The sequence below is a fragment of the Barbus barbus genome (genome assembly GCF_936440315.1).
Source record: "Barbus barbus genome assembly, chromosome: 41".
NCBI classification, from domain to species: domain Eukaryota; kingdom Metazoa; phylum Chordata; class Actinopteri; order Cypriniformes; family Cyprinidae; genus Barbus; species Barbus barbus.
This window is the reverse complement of record NC_136719.1, coordinates 5,693,672-5,717,395: the sequence shown is the minus strand read 5'-3', so window position 1 is coordinate 5,717,395 and position 23,724 is coordinate 5,693,672. Positions and strand designations below refer to the sequence as shown.

Here is a 23,724-nt window from a genome sequence, read left to right as displayed (position 1 = left end):
AGACCATACAAGAACTACTATGCATTTTGTTACTCGTTGGTGGTTCTTTATTTATTGGCTCTCCTCTGCAAAGAGCTGTATGGCTTTTTTTTTTGATCGAGAATCCAACAAAAAGAAGAAAATCTGCTAAAAAAATATATACTTGTCTCACCATTATACAGCCAAAGAACACCTGTTTTACCACTACCATGTGTGTCCTAAATTGCAAACTTGATCCTCCCTGGTGGGGAGTTCTTGAATGAAGGGTCTAATGGTCCTAATAGGCATATAAATAACTGGGCTTTCCAAGTGCCAAGAGTTAACTCATGACTAGATTGCACTGTAGACCAAATAACTACTGCTAGAGACCTTATCTGATAGAGGGGTACTAAATCGTTTATTGTGTTCTGTGCTTATGATGTAATATTTGATTCACAATTCTTGATAATGTAAATGTTCCTGGACAAACTGTTCCACTTCCATATATTTTGTTGTACAATGGGAGCATATTCTAAGCAGAATAACATTTCACATGAGACCAATCTTTGAATCAAGTGAATCCATTTTATTCCAGCTGTTAAGCTTGAAGCTGTGGTCACAACCAGGAGGTCTGCGCTTGGCATGTCAGCCTATATAATGTTGCTTTAATATACACCATTGTTTCATGTAAATCTCTAACAGCACCAAGTTTGCTTTTGATCACTTGAACTATGTGATACTTACAGAGAGAGCAAATTGGGTAATTCCCAAGGGTCTTCACTGGGCAATCTCTCTAACTGGTTATTCTGCAACATCCTGCAAAGAGACCGTAAACGAAAATTAGAAAGATGATAAATTCTGCTCTGGTGGATATGAATTATTTTAAAACACTAAATGTGATTGCAAAAAAATAATATCACAAATAATACCAGTAGTGGCAATGGGTGGCCTTCTCTTTGTATTAACGAAATGTATATATATATATATATATAATATATATATATATATATATATATATACACAAGTCACTACTAGTCAATTCCATATGTGTTTCCTGGGTGGTATATTTGAGCATTAACACTTGTCAAAAAACAGACTAAAAAGGCTTTTCTTTTAAATATAGCATGTCAGTATGGCTCCAGGGCACAAGAGTTGTCCAGCTTACTGCTGACGAGGTTACCTGTCGCTGACATCAATCAGTCAGGAGATATGATTTCAGGTACTATGTGGTGCACTTTTCAGTGGACAAAACCAGAACATGGGAGGGGCAGAGAGACTGAACAAGACGAAACAGAGTGAGTGGGAGAAACTGCTTGGGTGGGCCACTGAGGTCATGCTCACAGGACTCGTCGAATAAAAGAACGAAAGAAACAGGAAGTGGTAGAACAATGACACTGAGCTCTCTGAACAAAGCAAATTATTCCAACGCGAGAGCTCACGGCCACAGACGTTGAGCTTTAATTACAAGGCAGACAGTTTATCATGTCCAATCAAATGAAACTCCTGACATTTGACCACGCAGCAGAGAATTGCTGGTGGTTGAAGGAATAAATACGCCTATTGTGGGCAGGATGCCCTTATCAAGGAAATCAGGGTGCCACCATAGCCATTGTGAATCTAGACTTAAAATGTCCAGCAGTCTTTATGACGTTTTGAACAAGCCTCTATTATTTTGTCATTCAAATGCCACAAATTACGTATTCATCCCCCCATCAGTTTTGTCATATTTTCACTAACAGATGTTTTTGATGTGATATTTTTGTAATGTTTATCATGTTGTTTTGGTTTATGTGATCCCACATTTAAATGTGATTCCAACTGGCTCATTGAAAACAACATTAGTTTAAATGTCAGGAGGTCAGGTACTCGTGCCTCAGACAAGTTCGGTTGTTGAATAAGTTGTTGTGTAAAACATAATAGGGCACAGAAAGCAAACAGAGAAAATTTGTAACTATTGTTATACCCAACCCAATCTCTTTTTGTCTACATTGTCCACTGAAATAAGATATCTGACAATTACAATTATGCTGTTTTCAATACAAGGGAAAGGATATTAAATATTAAACTCAACTAAATTAAATTCATGTTCTCAGTAACGTACTAAAATGTAAATCTAGAAACAGTTAAAGTAAACAGTTTTAACAAGGTACAATTACAGAAAATGTATGGGCACATGATAAAGATATGAATAAGAGTGTTGTTTTCTTACTTTATGGGTCAGTCAAATTATTTGATGTGGTAGGGCAATTTTGTGGTGTTCAATTTAAAAAAAAAAAAAAAAATCACTGGATTGTTGAATGACAGTACAGAGCAAATGTACTGTAGCTTCCAGGATGGCATGGAAAGGTGCACTTAATCCTGTGTGGAAATTTTGAGATGCATGTTGGCGTGAATGAAATTGTTCCATGCCTGGTCTTTGTCTGTCCTATTCAATTCCATCATCTGGGTTTAAGTCAGTCAATCAAATTAAAATCTGTCAATAAACCATCAACAAACACCCATGCATAAAGAACAGCTCAGTGACCATTCACCGCAAAGCAAAACCTGAATCATCACCTGTCAGAAGTTCTGTTTCTAATTTCGCAGTGTGTGACACTGCAACAAAAGTCTTTTTTTTCAGAATGATTCACCCTGAATGTTATTTTCCACAGAAGCATTAACTGAAACAAAAACGCTCTCACTCTTTCTGTCTTTCGTTACTTACAGGACTTTGAGGTTGTACAGGCCTTGGAGCACGGGGCCAGGGATGTGTCTCAGGTGGTTGCCCGAGAGTCTCCTGTGGAAGTACAAAAGAAGTGGTTTGGTTCATTTGCAGTCCAACACATTGATGACTTTAACAGAGAGAAGAGAATCTGGTGAATTCATAAAGACAAGTATGCATGTGTGTGCACTCAAGAGCTCATGGTGAAAACAAAAGTGAGAGATCTCCTTGGAAGGAAGACCCACAGCAGCTGGGGTTCAGATCTCTCTGGCCGCTGGTCTTTACCGCTCATGTACAGAATTCTCTCTTTTGTATGGTCTCAAAACACGTCAACACATTTTGAAAGCAGAGCCAAGATATGAATGCGCTCTAAGCTCCTTTTGCCTCCTGTGGCAACAAACATGTCATAGTACAAGTGAATTTATACACAATGGCCAAAGATAAAATGGTTAGAGTTGCTACTGAAGTGGAAAATGTACTATAAGGTATGTTGTCAGACAGAGGTGGAAAGAGTACAAAAATATTTTACTCAAGTAAAAGTACCATTACCTTAATGAAATTTTACTTAAGTACAAGTAAAAATACCAGTCTAAAAATCTACTCAAGTCAAAGTAAAAAGTAGCTCATTTAAAATTCCTTTTAAACAGTGGGAGGGACGCAACAATGGGATAGGCCAAGGGTGTCACACTCAGTTCCTGGAGGGCCACAGCCCTACAACAGTATAGATATAGCCCTAATTAAACACATCTGATCCAGCTATAGCAACCAGGGTTATATCTAGACTAATCTAATCATTTATGTGTGTTGGAGCAGCATTGGAACTAAACTCGGCAGGGCTGCAGCTCTCCAGGAACTGAGTTTGACACCACTGGGATAGGCCTATAAATCTCAAATTAGATAATTAAATTCCTTTAATTAAAGGAATCAGTTATTAAAATAATAAGACATTTGGGCTGTTCCCAGGCAAATTAAATCAGTATCAACAAAATTCATCTTTGCAATGCAGAGGAAACACAGAAGCTTTACCTGAAGTGGCATTTAGATGTATTTACACACTGTTTAATGCAGGACATGAATGCATTTAACCTGCAGTTACAAATGCAGAAATAATGTTTTGATATATAAGACATACAATTTTGAATACTCATATTTGAAATTATATATAAAAAAAAAAAAGATACTTTAAATGTGAAATTAAAACCGCCAGTAGTTGTCACCATAAGGGAGTCATTTCGACTGAACCGAATCATTTAGACAGTTGATTCATTCAGGAACGAAGCACGGTCATGTTGCTCAGTGCTCTGGCTGTGTTTGATATTATTTTTGTTGTCGAAATAGAGCAAAAACAGGCAATATGGTGTCTAAAACGCAAGTCTCTTAATTAAATTCTTGTTTATTGAACTGTCATGCTGATTTTTGGAGAAAAACGGCACTCTTCGTGTGATATTGGTTTACTGTATGAAATTATATAAATATAGGTTTTCTGCACCTATAACTTCAATTGTGTGATCATTTTAAATGCATTTTAACAGACCGAATCACGCAGTGAAAGAATGCACTCTAAATGTGCGCGCACTAGTCTAATCTACTAGATACTTCACACACGGTAGGAGTGTTTTGTTTGGTTTTTGGCTAAATACTGATAATGTCAAATCGCACATCGTTAAAACAACAATTACGATATTGTCACAGACGATATATATCGCACACCCTGCACCACTGTCTTTTTGGAAAATTTGTGCAAAACCTTTAGCTAAACTGCCAAAGCTTCATTTTAACCACCAATGCAATGATGCAGGTTTTTAACCTTACCTCTACATGCTTGCGAAGGGTTGATGTCGAGATTTTATAAGCTGCTAGTTTGGTCTCCCTAAGCAAACAACTTACACTGCATAATAGAGCATAAACATGGCCAGGGGTTGACTTCATTTCATTCGAGTTCAACTTCAGCCGAATACGACGGGGTTTGGTTTTCAGCTGGGTCTGCACCACTAACGCCTGTCTTGTCCGTCTGCATCTTTCTTGTGATTTTAGCACCAGTTTGTTCTCCTGCCCATTATTTACTGCAGTAGTTTCCAGGGAGCGATTTTTTTATTTTTTTTATTTTACTCAGTAATTAATGTGTTTTAAAATGTAGCGAAGTACAATACTTCAAACAAAAGTAAAAGTAAAATTACAGATTTTAAAAATTACTTTAAAAAGTAGAAGTACACAAAAAAGCTACTCATTTACAGTAACGTGAGTAAATGTAATTTGTTACTTTCCACCTCTGTTGTCAGAGTATTGTTTGAGGGCCTCACGGTACAATCAGTGCTCGGATTATGGGATTATATTGTTTTCAAACAAGAATATAATGTAGTCAGAAAGTACAATGTCACCTGATGCCAAGCAGACAGTCTTAAACAGAAATTATGTTCCGCTGAGGTATCCAGCAGCCATATCATCCTGCAGCCCAAGACCGGGTGCCTACTGAAGCTAAACAGGGTTGAGCCTGGTCAGTACCTGGTCAGAGACCTCCTGGGAAAAACTAGGTTGCTGCTGGAAGAGGTGTTAGTTAGCCCAGCAGGGGGTGCTCACCCTGTGGTCTGTGTGGGTTGTAACGCCCCAGTATAGTGATGGGGACACTATACTGTAAAAAGCACCGTCCTTCGGATGAGATGTTAAACCGAGGTCCTGACTTTCTGTGTTCAGTAAAAATCCCAGGATGTCTTTCGAAAAAGAGTAGGGTGTTATCCCGGCATCCTGACCAAATTTGCCCTCTGACCATCATGGCCTCCTAATCATGGCCCCCCCAAACACTGATTGGCTGCATCACTCTGTCTCCTCTCCACCAATAAGCTGGTGTGTGGTGGGCGTTCTAGCACACTATGGCTGCCGTCGCATCATCCAAGTGGATGCTGCACACTGGTGGTGGTTGAGGAGATTTCCCCCTTGTATGTAAATCACTTTGAGTGCCTAGAAAAGTGTAACAAATTATTATTATTAATCATACCCACATGATGCGTTCAATGCCAAAAGTGGCCTATAGGTGCCAAAATCCAGTTTGAGTAATTTCAACAAATCATCCTTTAAGGTATCTACCAAAATTTCAATTGAACCCTTAGAAAATTGCTGTATAATGCACACACAGCAACAGCCAAGCAGAGCATCATGGCTGATAGTTACCTCTGAAAGTACTCAAGACATAGGAAAGATGTTCCCGGAGAGAGTGAGAGCAAATATCAACCAGCTGTAGGCTCACCCATCCAGTCTAATCAATTTGTTTATCAAACAAATCACTTAATAAGCGTTTGTGTTTTTTCCTGGGTGGCAGAGTTTGAGGAAAGTCTGTCGAAGCCTCACAAGGAGTCATGACAGGCTAAACAGGACCACCCATACCTCCAGACTTCTTTGCAACAAAGCTGCTCCATCCTGCCGGGGTAGCCTCAATCTCCTCATGTACTCCAAATGGTCCTTTTTGTGTGACAAGATGAAAGTTTTGAGAATTGCTGCCAATGTTTAGCATGTAAATCAGCTTAGCTAATGTGATGGGTGCGACAGCTCTGGCAAAGCAGCAACCGTGTTGTATACAGGCACATTAAGGGCCACACGAGCCCAGAAAACAGAATGACAAAACCCAGAATTGGGTCTATGTCAAGGTCTGATAGATCACACTCCCTTATGCACTCACACACACTGCCGTCTTCCGCCATCGAGCCATTAAGTCTCTGAGGTTTTTAATGGCTATCACTTCATGTTGTGCCAGACCACACTCCCATCCGACTCTATTTCTGGTAAGACCGTGTGCCGCCACTCTTTCACAAACATTTGTTTTGTACAGGGAAAGAGACAGAGGGGAATAAAGCAGGGGGATGGGGAGGGCAAAAATAAAAGTGTAAAATTTGGAGGCTGCGAAGCTTAGCGGTTCACCCCGTGTAAATAGGCCAGTGACGGTTTCACATGCGTGTCGGATGAGGTTTCAGGCATGTACCACAGCAAGCTGTTCTGCTGAAAGCTCGTGCCAGCCCTGCGGTCAACTTTTATCCCTCGTTATAATTCAGTCATGTATCTAAACACTGGAGCTTTCTGCTTTAGGTATTCTCTCACATTACAGACAAACATGGCTTTAATGCTAATTTTCTTAAGCCACTTTTGTCAACATGTTGTAAATTCTTCTGAGAAATGATGAGTGTATTGTTAGGAACATTAGGAATGTTTGTAAAGTCTTCAAAATTGAATCTGGCCATGGGAACAAAATGAGATTTCTTTAATATCTCAATGCAATTACAATTTGATGCATGTATACACAGAAATACAAATCCAGTAGGATTTCATCACTCAATAGAAAGTATGCACAAATTGGAATTTCATATGAAGTGTTTCTCGCTAGAGCAGTGGTTTCTGACCCTTCTCCTGGAGGGCCATTGTCATGCAGATTTTAGCTCCATCACACCCGTCTGGAAATTTCTCAACAGGACAATTGCTCGCCATGAGCACAACTGGACACCCCTGCACTAGATATTTTAATGCAGACTTCTGTTTGACATCGGCCCATGCTTCATTTGGTTGGTGTGCAAATGGTCTTCTGAACAGTGGTGCGCTCTAGCAAATTGCAGCCCATAGTTACTTGGAAAATTGGTCTGGTTTGAGTCATGTGAATTGGTATTATTTGCAGTCAATAAGAACCCAATCCATGATAAATTGAATCTGTGAGCCTGTGTTGCAGAAGTAGCCAGACCTGCTCCCGGAGGTCTACCTTACTGTTACAACACACCTGCCCTATATCATCAAGTAATCTTGAACACCTTTATTACATTCAGGTGTGTTTTTTTTAGGGTTGGAGCTGAACTCTACTATAGCCCACCAGGAGCAGGGTTGGCTACCAATGCTCTGTTAATAACCTAGTCATGTTTTAGGAGTAACATTTTAGTATTCTGTGCAGCTTGTCTCAGAATAAATTGCCTTTGGAGAATAAAACATCGGCATCATCTTGTCCTGAGTCGTTAACTGAAGTGCTCACAGTGGTAGTCTCTTTAATGATTTGGGCAGATGCTGGGGATCTACTACTACACCAGCGGTGTCCAACGTTGGTCCCAGAGAGCCACAGTCCAGCAGAGTTCAGCTGCAACCAAACACACCTGAACAAGCTAATCAAGGTCAAAGGGTTACTAGAATGCTACAGGCAGGTGAGTTTTTATCAAGGTTGGAGCAGGACTGTGGCTCTCCAGGGGTCCGTTCTTCGTATCTCGCTTAATACATCTGAGATGATTTGAAAGATGCCAGATCTTCTAATCGTGACAAAACTACATAAATGTATATAGATTTAAATAGATAAATGAGATGTAAATAGATAAATGAAATGTGCACTGTTTTTAATTTATTTGTATTTTTTTTACATGATTCCCAATTATTTATATTTATGATTTCTAGTATTTGTACAGACTTTACATTTTTATTTCAATGTTTTAATTAGCAATTAATTAAATTTTATCTTTGAAGCAGATTTCCTATGTGACAGCATCAATTAAAGTTTCTTACAGATCAAATTGTCTACATCTCCTGCGCTCATATCTGTCACCACTCAAATTAATGCACGACTCATTATAAAGTAATTATTTCATCACTAATAAATCTTTCAATGAGTATAATGAGTATAGATACTGGCTGTGTCTATAGTATAGAATACACAACATTATTTTCAAATTAATTTTTTAATTATTATTATTTTAAATTAATGTCCCTGGACCAGTAGGGTACTCTAGTAATAAAGTAGCGGTGGCTGGGGAAAATATTAAGTACCAATTCTGCTTAAAAAGATGCAATCCTGTTTACATGAAATAAACCTGCTCCTGAGCAGGTTTAAGTTTACGGACCTGTTGCTGTGACAGCAAGTCCGACATGAGCTTCGAAGAACCAAATGATCCAAGATCAAGCAAAATCGTCAACAATCAAATCCAGCTAACTGAGTTTGTCCTCGGGGTTCCCCCCACACATCAGGATTTCTGATCGTAAATATTCAACATGCTGAATATTTATGATTCGCGATCGGGGTGCATCCAACGTTCTTCCGAGTAGATTCAGTCACTCTTAACACACCTCACATCACAGGAAATCTGATAAGATAATCTTTAGAACCACCAAGATAATCGGGACATTACCTAGGATTGTCGGAAGGGGATGAATCGGCCCAAAATCAGCCGGATCATCTTGTGGTGTGTACCCAGCATAAGAGACACTGCATTAAACAGAACCTCTTTGAACCCTTCCCTAATAACCTGTGCCAGACTTACTAGTCTTTGCTAGTCCAAAATTTTCCAAACGGCCCTCAACACTCCACTCCCCTACAAAGGATCATTGAATAGTCAGATTAAGGAAGGTGTGAATGAGAAAAATATGCTATTGGTGGCAACCATTTCAAAAGCTTCAATACATTTTGGAGTTTAGCTCTGAAGTGATCTTCAAACCAAATGGTGTAAAACAGTTTTTCAAAACAGAATTAATGCATTTTGTTGGATGCAAGTTACACAAGGCGTATTTACTTGCTGTAGTGTGGGATCTCCAACATCTGTCTAAATCAGACCAAACAATAAAAGTCTGCATCAAATGAAGTGTGAGCTGAGCTTTTTCATACTGCAACTTTACCACAGATGTTTGTTGAAATTAAGTGTCAGGATACATTTGGTTGTCAAAAAACGCAATCACAACCTACTAACAGCTTGTTGCAGTTCCAGTCCGTTTTTAGCATCAATTGCGACCTCATAAAGCAGCAACCACATGTTTATGGGGAGTAGTTTACGAGATCGGCTGCGTTGCAGATAGTGTGTGTAAAAAGGTGAAGGCTGGCCGTTGTCATTAGACCACCGAAAGCTGTGTTGACAACAAGCAGCACAAGTCAGAGGCAAAAAAACGTTGGGATGGTTGGTTAGTGTTAGGCCCCCTGCAGCACATCTGTCTTCTGTTAGATGCCTCATTGGGGGCCAAAATACCGTAAAACTTTAATCATACTCGTCTTTTTTAAATGTTGGTTTGTTCGTGGAGAGGTAATAACAGTTGAGTTTCAGAGAAGATTTGTTAGCAGAGAAAGAAAAATAAGGCCTTGATGGGACTCATACTGGTTCAACTCTTAATGTATTCTCATTGACTCTCATCTCATGGATGTATCAATGAGGAATTTGATTTATAAAGTGTTTTCCTCATCCACATGGAATCTATTCCAGCAAAATAAAAAGGGCCAAAAATCTTTTCAGATTGAAACACCTGTCATTCTAGAAATATAAATCCCATGCATAGCTGTTTATTAGCTGAAGTGCAAAACGGAATAAATGGTTGTTTTCAAACAGGTTTCCCAAATGCTCTCCCTGTCTGCTATTGGTTGGAAAAACTAATAGCGCTGCTTCAAAACACACACTATTAAACAATGCTGCTATGTTGGGCTGGTGAGGATGTTTCACTTTTAAATGGTATTTTAATACAAAAAAAAGCACACATTTCAGCTTTAAACGTTTTGGCAAATGTCATGATGACTGCAGCTAGTTAGTTTACCATATTCTACGACGTTGAAATCCATTCTGCTGATTTACCCACACAACCAGCGCATAAAAACATCAGCAGATTCCTTCTAGCCCTGCAAATCCATAATCAAACTGTATTACAGATTGTACTAACACGTTGCAGTAAACCTTTTTTTCTCCTTTTTTTGGAATAAAGCCTATATGATAAATTACTTTCATAGAGATAAATGCACACTGTGCCCTTGAGATAGCTTTAAAAGAGCTCACTTTCATTTTCTACCTGTTAAATTCTTTATTTTTGCAATTACCACAAGCACACTGCAAAACAATGGCAAATATAAACCTGCACAAACAGTGATTACTTGAACAAACTGCTTAAACCACATATGTATTGCATTATTGAATCTGAAGAATTCTCTGACTGGTGAAAATATCATTGGCTTTAAAACCCTAAGAACCGGGTCATATTATTTGCAATACAGTTTCCTGTGATATTAATTTCACAGCACGATGGAAAACGTTTCTATAGCTAAATCATTTTTGATTGGATCCTGGCCTGAGGAGGATCTGCAAATGGAAAAATGTACACGTTGTGACTGCACTTCCTCTGGCTTTCAAATCCGAACTCTCGCCAGATCCCTGAAAGTGACCTTGTCTTCTCAAATATGTATTCATCATCACTATAAACTGACCTGTGTGGAAATAGACTGCGCACAGCCCCTTTTGATTCTCTTATAAAAAATTGGATTGATTTTATGGCATTTACACAGATCTTTATCACAGTGCTCACGGTCTGTCCCATGTGGGCACTTGTGTGAAAAGACAGATTAAAAAAAAAAATCCTATAATATGTCTTTGCTGTCATACATCTCTGATAAGACTAACCAAAAATGTACATTTCAGAAAAAACAGATAAGATTTAAGACTGATTCCCCGTACCAAAATTGTCCTAACTTTGATTTCACAAGCCAGTGTTGTGGAAGCTACTTTGAAAAGTAATTTAAGATTGGCTACACTACAAACTAATATTATTGACTAGTAACTTACTAAAATTGACTAAAATACTTAAAATGCTAGTGCGTGATATTTTACATTTAGATGAGTTTACTACAATTTTACAATGTGGAAAATGATAATACAGAATGTGCTGGTATGTCTATTAGTATGACTTTTGGCTATTAGTGATTGAACACTGTAAGCATATGCATTTAGTTTTCATTTCAAAAAGCTATGGAGCTGTCATGTTATGTTATATATTCACATATAAGCTGTATCTAATAATAAAAAGAATCCGTGAGGAGATCAAAAAACATTCAGTCTAATCTGACATGACGTGTCAGAGATATCCAGACAGTTGAAGTCACGGTACAATGAAAATCACCTCGAATAAATGCAGTATGTTACCATGTTTTGGTTACTAAAGAATCAAAATGAGGGTTGCTGTGAAAGGCATTGATTGAATGCATTTCGACATCCAATCTTTCCAGGCGGCATTATCTTTGGTAAAGAAAAGATGAGAGAAGAGAAGAGAAAGGAGAGGAGGTTATCTGCAAACACATAGGTAGGGTGTGGGTTTTTACGTAGGTGCTAATCTAAGTGTGTTTATCTGCATCTGACATTGTGACTGTAATATCAGCCTTCTGTCTGATGAAAGACATCTGCACAGAGCACTCGATTTGCTGATATATTGTTCTGACAATATCTACAGAAGAAAGGAGATTACATCTGAAGTAAAACACATGCAAATGTGTCTTTGGGACATTCTTTAAAGAGGAACATCACTTAAGCTTGAATTTTAAGGTTTTTTTGTGTGAAAATCACATTTTATTTTTTCATATATTAGTCATATTTTATGTAGCTGTATCTCCTGCAATAACAAGATTAAGTTTCTATATCTGGGATTGTAACTTTCAATACAGTATATAAAAGACATGCATTAGGTCTTAAAGTGATTGCAGCAGACTAACATAGTTGGATAGAAGCCCATTTCCACCACAGAATAAAATATAAGGTTAAATGTACATTTATTTATTTATTTTTTATATCACAATTTCTCGCAATTCCGAGTGAATATATTGCAATTTCAAATTAGGATCTCACAATTCTGACTTTCCCCTCCAATGTTTTATATTTTAAGTGTTTTTCTCTGAATTTTGATTTTACAATACATCTCTTTTAAGGGGAGTTTAATTTTGTGCTTGTCAAACAAATTTATTTCCTATTATTTGGAAGAATTCTTTACTCATTTCACAGTCATATTCATGCCTTTTTGAATAAAGTATACGATTTAGAGGACATTCCTAGTCATTATTTTGTTGAGAAATACTACCTCTTCTACTTTCTCTGTCATTTTCCTTTATGGGTGGCTTAAGTTTCTGACCATCCAATAGACATCAATGACATGCAAACATGGACGATCCTGTGTCAAGCATCTGGCATCATAGACGTTTTGCAGCTTGGAGTTTTGAAAGTTATGGTATGTTTTCATAGAACAAGCCTTTTTATCTCAAAACATCAAGGGAAATTTGATTGCTTATGATACGACCCCTTTAAGGTTGACAGGCGTGTGACTTCAGAGGCAAGCTTTGCAAATAGTGCATGACATAAAGCTACCCTTGGCTTACAGCTAGACCACGCAAAATGAAAGTAAGATTTTTATCTCACAGCAAGTCAGATTTCTATACTCTTTCAGTGATTTTGGTTACATCACAAATTAATTAAAGCCTGACAAACTCAAAGAAGAGTCCTTTTGATCTGCCTGATCCAGTGAAACTCTTTTAAAAAAATTTGTGCAGCCATATTTTTCAGATGTACAGTCAATGTCATGTGTGTACTGAAAATGAGGCCACGTCATCACGGTATAGTAGAAGGCGCCAGGTACAGGAGAGAATCCATAACAGTCTGATATTAAGCTCAGTCATTAAAACTGATGGAAGCTTTTGTTCTGAAGACTGTAAGCTTCTCTGTCCTCCAGTCTGCAGTCACTGCAGTTATCCTTCATTAATTACAGGATATAAGACAAACCCAGAACTCTAAAGATGGTTTATTCATGCTTCACTTGCGAGTGTTAAATGAATGCTTAATGACAGGGATTAAAGATCAATGAAAGATTAAAAAAGACGGGAATTAAAAGAGAGGAGAGGGGAGTGGTGCGCCCCAGGATATCATCTGTAAAAGCAGGTGGGTGGCAACATCCAATCTAGTTATTTATTTAGCTTGAACTGCGCAGTGACCATAGAGATGCATTTAAACACTCCTCAATATTGTTAGTAACCAACCTCAGGGTAGGGATCTTATTAAAGATAATGTGTTTCTTTCCATTATTGTGTCAGAGACATAACAGTAATACTAAAGGTGTGTTCAAATGTCTGGCTGATATTGTACATATTTCTCCACGTTCCTTTAGTTCAAATATTGGTGCAAGATGCAAGCAATGCCAGTTTTGTGGTTTTAAATCAACTGTAATCAATGAATTAATAAAAAAGCGTGTATCTACCTACACTGCTGCAAAACCCCCCAAATCACACTTTTACATATAGTTCACAACAGTTTCCAGCTGAAATTAACACTAAAGGCAGTAAAACAACATTAACGTTTATTTTGTTCACACAAATTATTATTGCAGGGGAATATTTATGATTACTAAAGACTTTTTTGCGTAGTTCTGTCCACAATGCTATGTTATGACCTCAAAACATGTTTGCAATACTAATACATTTTGACATTTTTAATCACATACTCAGCTCCATTATATGGCTTTTCTGATGTAGTAAACTTGCTCAATAGCGCACCTGGTACAGCACTGCACTGCACACTTTGAAAGTGTCAAAAAACACTTGCAAGAAGCAATTTAATATCATTTTGCAGAAATGTTGCCACAGGTTCGTTTTTCCATTTGAGCCTGAGTTGCAAAATTCATGTACAATGAATGCATTGCAAGTCACTTAGAGTAAGCATCTTCAAACTGTGCTGGCTCAAGTAATAAGTTCCTGGCGCCTTTCTATAGAGCCATTATGTGAAATTTAAAGAAACAAGTTCCACCGGCTCTGCTTATGGTGGCCATAAACAACGATTCTTCATAAATAGATTAAAATTAAGGAAAACATTGAATTAAATGCTACAGAGATGCACAGAAGAAACAAGTGGAATCCTGGGAATCTTGGGTGTAAGATATCTAAATACAGTAGTGTCAGTGCTGGCGCTGCGCCGAGCTCTGCCACAGCATGTTTCATTCTGCGTGTCTGCTAGGTGTGTTTTTAAAGGACCTATTTATATTCACAAGAAGTTTTCGTTTGATGTGTGTAATGAGATCTACCATTCACTTTAAAGGATTTCTGAAGTTATACTTTCCAGCTAATAGCAGGACTTTGATTTATTTTGTGGCAGCTTGCTGTTTATCTTACTGCCGTGTAAAGCAGACACTGTGTCATGTTCATGCGTTTTGTGCAAGGTGTTATTTTAACTGCATGTCATCGGCCTTCATGCTGAATATATATGATTGCGCGTCTGTATTTGCTCATCTGCTCGGCAGAAGCTTCCTCTGATGTGAAGACAGCTTATTTCTCTGTGTGTGATTCTCTGTTTTCATACTGTAAGTGTGTGTGCAGTGTACAGCTCATCTCTGTGATCACTTCACATTGATCTGACGACCATCACATTGAACAAGACATGTTACAAATTACTACACTGAGTCCGTGCATGTGTTCGTGTGTGTGTGTGTGTTGGGGGCTGTGTTTGATGGATATAGCAACACGGGCTGTGTAATTTGCTCCATATGAGTGGGGCTGCCGGTTGGGTTCTGGTTTATTATGGCAGGACAGAGCGGGGGAAAGCATCCAGCACTCTGCGGTAGGTGACTCAAGTGCTGTCACCTGCACTGACAGGCGTCAATCAAAATGATTCACCATCACCTCCTTCTGGTCACGTGACCATGTCCTTAAAGAGAAAGTAGGGATTTTGTTCGCCCACAAGGCCAATTTGTAAAAATGTGTAATGTAAACAGCTTTTATGAAGATTACAATTTTGGTTTGTAGATTTTGACAGATTTATAGACTTTTCTAACAAAGCTGTATTTGGAATTGCTATTTTTGCCAATGTAGATTAAAGCACAGCATGTAAACATCAAATTTAGAGCTTGGGAATAATGTTAAAAATATAATACCTGTGTGCATTTCTTTCTTCTGCAGAGCACAAAAGGAGATATTTTGAAGAATGTGGGTAACCAAAGAGTTTTGTCATCTATTGACTTCCACAGAAGAAAATCAATCATACAGGTATCGAATGAAATGAAGGTGAGTAAATGATGACACAATGGTTTTTTGGGGTGAACTATCCCTTTAAAATCAAATCTACCGTCCTCTCCACACATACCAGAGTTCTGAAAAAGATTTATCCGTCTCAAACTGTTTCTCGTTACCTAGATTTTCACTGCAGCTGAAATGTAAACACAATTTTTTATGAGAAAATACACAAATTACATGTATAAACATACACCAAACAGATGTGAATTCCAAACATTGTCAAGACGTGATTTGTGTGTTTTTGCTGTGGTTTGTGTTTAGTAAATTTGCTGAGGACCCCTCTGTATTTCTTGGACAATTAAGATACACCGTCATTTACCTCCCCTTGTATAGTAAACTATGATGTACCAATGATTTCTCCACTCGAAGCACAGTTGTACTACTGTTTGTATCCTCACGAAGGTTGTTCCGTCACTAATGAAGCCAAGTTTAGGCTTTTCTGTTTATTGCTGTTCCACATGAAAATCACCAAAAATCAAAACAAAACTCTCAAGACTAATCCTGTCTTGCCTGTCTGTCTTTGTCTCTCTTTGTTTATCTATCCATCTATATATCCATCCATCCAGCCATCCGTTTTGTCTGTCTGTCTGTCTGTCTGTCTGTCTAGCTATTTCGTCTCTTTCTGTCCCTCTATTTTATTTCTGTTTTCATCTGTGTGTCTTTGTCCTTATGTCTATTTATCTATTCTTTTCACCCGTCTCTGTTTTTATTTATCTCTATCTGTCTGTCTGTGTCCATGTATTAGTGTTTTCATTCATGCTTCATTGTTATTCTGTCCTCAAAAGGGTCAAAACACCATTAAAGTCCTCTCCATGGCAGTCACGTCCTCACTGGAAGCTGCACAAAGCAACAAGTATGTCTCATAAAATGTTACGACATGAAAGTGGACAGTAGAGACCAACAAAACCTTTTGCACTCCTCCAAGGCTGAAGCCTGCCAGAGACATGAGCTCTATATTTTGTTTTTTTGGCTTCTTGTCATAAAATCGGAGATGGGGTCCAAAGCAGGGTTGAGTCTGTTGAGGGGGTTACATTAAAATTGCAGCTGGTCTTTTTCCTCATATGATACCTTTCAAGGCTTTCATCTCCAAATTTGGCCCCAGAGAACTGAGGAGAGGTAGAGAGAAAGAGCAGTATTCATCACATTTTCGTTGATTTGCACAAGCATCTACAATGAAAACATCAGATGCTGAGGCTTAGTTGGGTACACGGTCAGAGTGGGCCGGCGAGAAAGGGGCTTAAGGGTCATTATGGCCTGGTGCTCTCCTGTCTTGTTTCATAATGTAAGTACTATGCTGGATTAGGCTCTGAGGGTCTCGCATCACCAGGGTGCTGTTCAAAGACAGGTGTTCACCTGTCCCGATATGCTTATGTCGAAGTGTTTTTTTATTCTTCGCTGAGGGGTAAAAAGAAGTCTGAAATACCTGCAGCGGTGAGAAAACAACAGTTAAGCAAGCATCGGATCATAGTGATGTGAATATGTTTGCACCAGATCTACAATCTCAAGATTAAGTCACGTCATGTTTATTTATAGCACTTTATACAATAGAGTGCTTTAAAGCAAGCAGCTTTGCAGTATTAAACATGAAATTCAATTAAAATTTTGACTTCAATTTCTACTATAAAGCATCTCGCCTCGACCTCGCCATCATCTGACCTCGACTGATTGAGCAGACGAAATAAACCTTCCGTATCAAAGAAGGCGTAGCCATAGAGCCACACCTACCTATTATATCATCGTCACGGACCAATGGTAGTTCAAAGGTGTTTAGCATCTGGAGCAAACTTTTCCAGGAAAGTTTAATCCAAATGAACTCCAAACGAACTTTGTTTTGGCTCGATTTTGATGATGTCACACCAGTTTGTTCTTCAATTTCACTACCAGTCTAAAGGCTGGACATACTTGAGTGAGTGAATGTTTCTTGTTGATTTGTGCTAAACCTACCAGGAAACATTTCCTGTCAGTATATCCAGTTAACCTTCACTTGAGAGAACGTGAGAGCTTCTTGCTCGCTACAAATCGCAATTAGTAAAGCAAACACCAGCAGTATTTCCAGTCAGCCGTAATGCCGTCAGAGCAGCTGATTAATGGCCTTCACATGAGGTATTAACCGTTTTCGAATGGGACAACAATGCACCCATTAAACCCCATCAGCAGTGACGGGTCCTGTCCTGTGAGATGGAGGTACCTTTAGCCCTCTAATGGCTCAGCATCAGCTTGCAATAATAAAGAAACAAAGCAATCTGGCCGTGGTTTGTTTGGTTGATGACGAAGGAGCCATGAATTGTGATTTCAGCTGAGAGCCATTACGGAAAAAGAGTGAAAGGTGGGAGAGGGGAGCTGGCCGTGGCCTTGTGTCTCACACAGGATGAGGAAGATTGGAAGACTTAAGAAAACAGGAGGATGGGTGTGAGACAGGAATTCCAGGTCTTTAGGATCGGAGTGCTCCCTTCTTAAAGGTGCTGATAGGTCACTTACTGCTCGAGTCTGGGAAAGAAGATTGTGCTTGAGTGCTACCAGCCTATGAAGTTTAGCTGGACTTCCAACTGGTTATGCGGGTCTGGTTTGATGGTCTTACAGGGGTTTTGGACACTTGTCAGCTATTCAGGCTGAGAAACCAGCTGAAAGACTTGCTAGACCATGCTGGGAGGCCAGTTTAGTCAGCAGTATTTTTGCATTTTTGACATCAGGGCAAATCATGGTTAGGTTTATGAGAAAAGTATGTAGCATTTCTTTAATCTAGGTTACCCTTAACAAGAAAGATACGTAAACAAATACTAAAAATACTGAAGGCCTGGAATCCGTGTCTCTCACCAATCCTCCTGTTTTCTTAAGCCCTCTGATCTTTGTGCTTTTTTTATACAAACTTGAAACAAAAATGATACATATTTAAATTTTCTTTGGTGTTGTCTGAAATATGAAACCAATATTAAAAGTCTAAAAAAAGTACATGGTCAGTTTCTTAACACACTTAAGTAACTGCATTTTGCACTTTGTAATAATTAAAAGTTAAATTTGAAGTTGTACTTTAAAGTACATTTTAAATCCTTGTTTTAATAACATTTTATGTTTTTACAAAATACACTTATTTTAATGTGTTGTATAGCATAGGTGTATGTGAAGTACTTGATTAATTGTACAATAATATATACTCTTTATAACATAATGTTAATTGTAATGTGTTGTTCAAGAATACATTTACAGGTATTATATTTAAAATGGTTTAAACTGCAACTTCATCATTTCAAATATGTAATTACAAATATATTTATATCCACTACATACATATTCCTATTGAAATTAGGTATATTTTACCATAAATGATTGTCAGTACATTCAAGCAGTACTTAAACCACATTTCAAAGACAATAGAAATATGAAATTACTTATAAAGTGTCAAAAAGCACTGTAAAGTTTAGCTAACTGTATTTAATACAAATTGAAACTAAAATACATATTCATTGAATTGCAATTAAGAAACAATTACATGTCCAATAAAATTACATTTTGGCCAAAGTTTAATGCAGCACTACATATTTTAGGGGAAAAAAAATCAATCCCACAATGCATTGCATAAATTATTTGATTTGAGATGCTGCACAGACAGATTTCAGTAATTACTGGTCATTATTGAAGAAAGCAGTTAAATCTAAAGAAATAATTGAACTGTTTATATATTTACAATGTTTTACCTGTTTTAGGCTTATTAGAGTAACGGCATTAGTCCAATTCTGTTGGATTTAACTGTGTGTGTGTGTGTTGAGTACAGCTGTTGAAATAATTTCTATTTAGTTTAGATTTGCTACAGTATGTAGACAGTGCAAACTAGATTTTGGATGCAAGTTCTTGTGTGAGCTCAGAAAACCATCAGCTCTGAAGAAGGTGAGGTAGAGCTGAAGTCAAAAGGTGGGGTTTAGGAAGTAGAAGGACATACTCGGCTCAGATTGTGTTTCATCTGTCCCAAAGGTGCACAACAAGACTTCCTCTTCCCCCTGCCACACTCACAGATGACCTTGCAGTTGATAGGACAGCAGCCAGAATCTGACAGCCGCAGGTCATGGGAGTAGTTTATGTAATGCTGAGGGACTTCGGTGGGTTATAGTGTTACAGAAGTGAACAAGCAGATATTGATGGCTCAGTCTCAGTTCTGATTGAAGTAGACACGCACCGCATAACTCAAACACAGGATGAGAGGGATAGCGCTTGGGTCGGGTCAAATCCGCTTCTCTGGACGATAAACATAAAGACTTGTCTGTGTTCTCTCATCTTATACATTTTATCACATCTGATTGTTCCAATTAATCATTCGCGTTTGCTTAAGGTGTAACAGAGACTAAAAGAAAAAGCGAAAACTCCCAAAAAGCCCGCCGCTGTCCCCGGGGCAAAGAACTTTACAGATGATCCTCAAAATTGTAATTTAGACTCGTGAAATTACTCTGCGCAAACTGCGGTGCCTAGGGGTGTAAACGAGTACCAGAAAGGGTGAAAACACACAAATTCATCATTCCCAGCAGTACTTCAAAGCATGAAATGTATCTCCCACTAATATCACTTTAATGTGTTTTCAGTCAAACAGTCTCAAGGAGTTTCTTGCTGTTCATAATGCAGTTATTGAATAGAAACAAAGAAGCCCATTATATTCCTTAAGAATAACTACAGTCAAAATAAAACCGATATGATTTTAAAGTGGTGTACAATGTTACTAGGGTTCCCGTCTGTAAGCCAAGCAGAGCTTGGGGCTGTCACGAATCTGGTTCGTGGTCTTTGGTCTGACTGCCACAAGAGGTCGCCTCTCCATCATATTGACTCTCACACCACGCATCACACTGGACTGCATTTCCCATCATCCACTGCACTGATGACACACACACACACAGCTGAATGCACTGATCACACAGCTGTCACCAATCACACGCTCACCTAAGAGCTATTACACACACTTGTCTAGCGCAGCGGTACTCAAGTTCAGAGGCCAAGCGGGCCATATTTAAACTACATACAATGTGAAGAGCCACAAATTACAATTTGCATCATCAGACTTTATTTAAGACAATATTTGCAGATTTAATGATTTAGAAATACAGTTTAGGCTATTACTTATCTAAGTCTTGCTTGTCCTCCGGCAGCGCGAGCGCAGATTTGAACGTTACATTGTGATTTAAGGCTTTAATAGACAAATGAATCATGTCATTTATGAACAGGACTGCGTGGGTGATTGAATCTGTTCACAATCTGCCTATTTATTTAAATATCCAACAGTATACGACAGTATAAGGTTACAATATATGGTTTAGCTGTGTTCTTTAGCTGTGTTCTTCAAGCCATCTCTGGTATTTTCATAATAATAAATTATATTTAAAATCCAATTATAATCGACATTACCGTATAGAATATATTATCTGCCTCGTTCTGTGAAAAAAACGCACATCAGCTCACAAAATGAAGTTATTTCAAACACTCGACTGATGTTGTAGAGTAAAATCATGTTGTCCTCTTGTTGGACAGCGCTTCTCTTTTAAGTCGTAGTTACAGCGCTTACAGAGATCGAGCAGCTTTTACTTCTGCAATTGTATAGGCTACATTTAATAAAAAACAAAATCTAACTGCCTAACATTATCAGCACAAACTGTAATAAAAATACATTAATCTTCAGCATGACGTGAGCCACAAAATGAATGCAGACGGGCCGCCTGTTGAGTACCCCTGGTCTAGCATTTAGCACTCTCCTAGTGTTAGCTGCTTTGCTGAGCCGAGTTTCTAGTTCTAGTTTAGTCTTGTCATTTTTATGTTGCCTTGTTACCTGATTCCTGCTCGTGTCCCTTGGATTAGCCCTTGTCTCGCCGCTCTGACTCTGTTTGTTCCTCGTCTTGCCAGTGCTATACCCGCTTGCTGTTGTTTGACCCTGCTTGTGTTTTGACTGTGTTCACTAATAAAAGCTTGCACTTGGATCCACTCGCCTCATGTCCCGTTGGCTCCGTTACAGGGGCATTAAAATCATATTTCAATATGACACTTTTTTCTCCTTCTCACATTCTTATGTAAACACTTTAGATATTGCTAGTTGTTATTATGCATTATGTGTACTGATGTGTGCATTCATCTAATATCTTAATTTCAGTTAATGAAGTGCAGAATTTTATTTTTTTCAGAGTTTTACTCATCATCTTAAGATATTGTGAAATATTAGGCTCTTCAATCCAATTATAAGTTAGGAGAGAATGGTATATTCAAGGTTTGTGCCAAAGCAATCATATATTAATAATATAAAATCCCATATCAATAATATATGTTGCATCAATATTTTAGATATTTGTATCAATATATTTTTAAATGCACTATTCAATTGTATTTATTTAAATATATTTCAATAATGTTTTATACTAATAAATTCATTTTGTACTCTTTTTTTTCTTGAATTTTTTAATGTATAAATTAAATTTATGTGTGAAAGTTGAACTAACAAACAATTAGAAAGTGTTATTTTAGTATCATTGAGATACTAAACAGCATCTTATAGTATAGTTCTATTATTAGTTTTTATATAAATTATATATTTTTTCATTAAATACACATGAATTTTCATTATTTTGTTGTGTTTTAGTCATTTTTAGTTTTTTGTTTACAGTGTGTGTATATGGTTTTTGTTTACATCTATTTAAGTTTTAATTATTTTAGTACATCTAGTAAATACATATTATATAGTAAGTTAATCTAGAGGAGAAATATTGCCTTGGAAATTAGTAGAAATACAATAAGTTTAAATATTTTAATTAAATTTACATTTATTTCAAGTAATTTCTTATCTTTTCTTTCTTTTCTTATTTCCCTTTTTTTCTTTCTTTTTTGTTTTGTTTTCTTTGTTTTAGTCTGAATTTTAAATATACCTCTGTTTAAATCGAGATAAAATCATGATACTGTATGTTGCATATTGTACTGAGTCGAGACGTATTGTGATTGTTAGTTGAACAGAGATTTCAGGACTAACAGAACGGCTTCAGGTTTGCTATTTTGTTGAAGCTTTGACATTTCCCCCACTTCGCCCTGCTGTTTGAAATGTAGCAACAGCACACCATTCCCAGGGAAACGAGGACTAATTCAGTGAAGTGGAATGAGGAATTGCCATTTGCTTTGACAGCCACGCCATAAATATTGACTCCTACAAAAATGCTACATTTCCTGCAGCCCTCCTGCCGTCTGCACGTCCCGCAACACTTTCTGACAACTCTGGCCATTCCCAAATCCCAATCCATCCTGTTTGTGTCAGTCAGGTGTCCGAGAGTCCCAGTTGCTCCACAGACCTGCTGCTGCTGCCGGCGGCACCATGTGTGAGCCGCCTCAACCGCCAGGTGCTTTTCATTTCAACCTTAACGCTCTCCAGAGACTCTCAGAGGGGTTACGCTAGGTCTCACCTGAGCTAATTGGTCCTTCAGGGGGAAAAGTGTGAGCAGACATGCTATTGCTTTAGCCTTCAACTTCTCGATTGATGGCTGACATGTAAAGGTCTAGACAGAGTGTGTACATGCTAGATGTTGGTATAAAATACGTTTGATCTTTTATGTGGCTCTGATGAAGCTGCAGGAAGTACTGCAACATCTCTGTACGTCTTTGAGCTTTGAACAAAACATTTGTGTCTTACACATGAATAAATCTGTTTCAGAAACATGACATAGGAAACTGAAAAATGTACATTTTCACCAAAAATACAAGATTGGTATAATAAAGACCTAATTTAAATGGGGTTATCTATTTTAGTTTTATTTTAAACATTTTATTTGATTTTCAATGTTTTATTAATAATATTATTATTATTTGCATTCATATTAACTCATCAATAACTACATGGGGATTTTTTTTTTTATTTATTATAATTTTTTTTATCTTGCTTGTCTTATTTTCTGGTAAAAAAAATAGAAAAATATTTGAAGCAAAACTGCAGAAAAAAAATATTTAAAAAGTTGAACAAAATATAGAAATTTTTAAGAAATAATGGGACAATAAATAAATAAATATTTTATTAATTTAATCCTCATTAAAATGAATAATTTTAACAAGTTTAGCTGTTTTTATTCAAATAAAATAAGAAAAAAATATTGAGTGATTTTTGCAGGATAAAATTAACCAGTGAACTGAAATGATTTAAAACCTAAAAGAAAAAAATCAATTTCAAGGTGGCTAATTCGTACGACCTCACTCGTACAAGCTCATACGATTTTTGCTTAATCGTACGTATTTTACGAGTTGCCAATTCGTATGAATTTGTACGAATGACCTACAC

General features: G+C 37.6%; 1 protein-coding gene across 1 annotated transcript in view; it reads right to left on the bottom strand.

The window, feature by feature from the left end:
* The window catches only part of LOC306860819 (leucine-rich repeat-containing G-protein coupled receptor 6-like), an 89,901-nt gene that overhangs the window by 24,163 nt on the left and 42,014 nt on the right, over positions 1 to 23,724 (bottom strand). Inside the window, exons 3-4 of the mRNA XM_079402762.1 lie at positions 2,663 to 2,734; positions 703 to 774 (exon numbers count right to left, since the gene is read on the bottom strand). Coding sequence (XP_079258888.1) covers positions 703 to 774; positions 2,663 to 2,734 — 144 coding nt within the window. The remainder of the gene's footprint in view (positions 1 to 702; positions 775 to 2,662; positions 2,735 to 23,724) is intronic.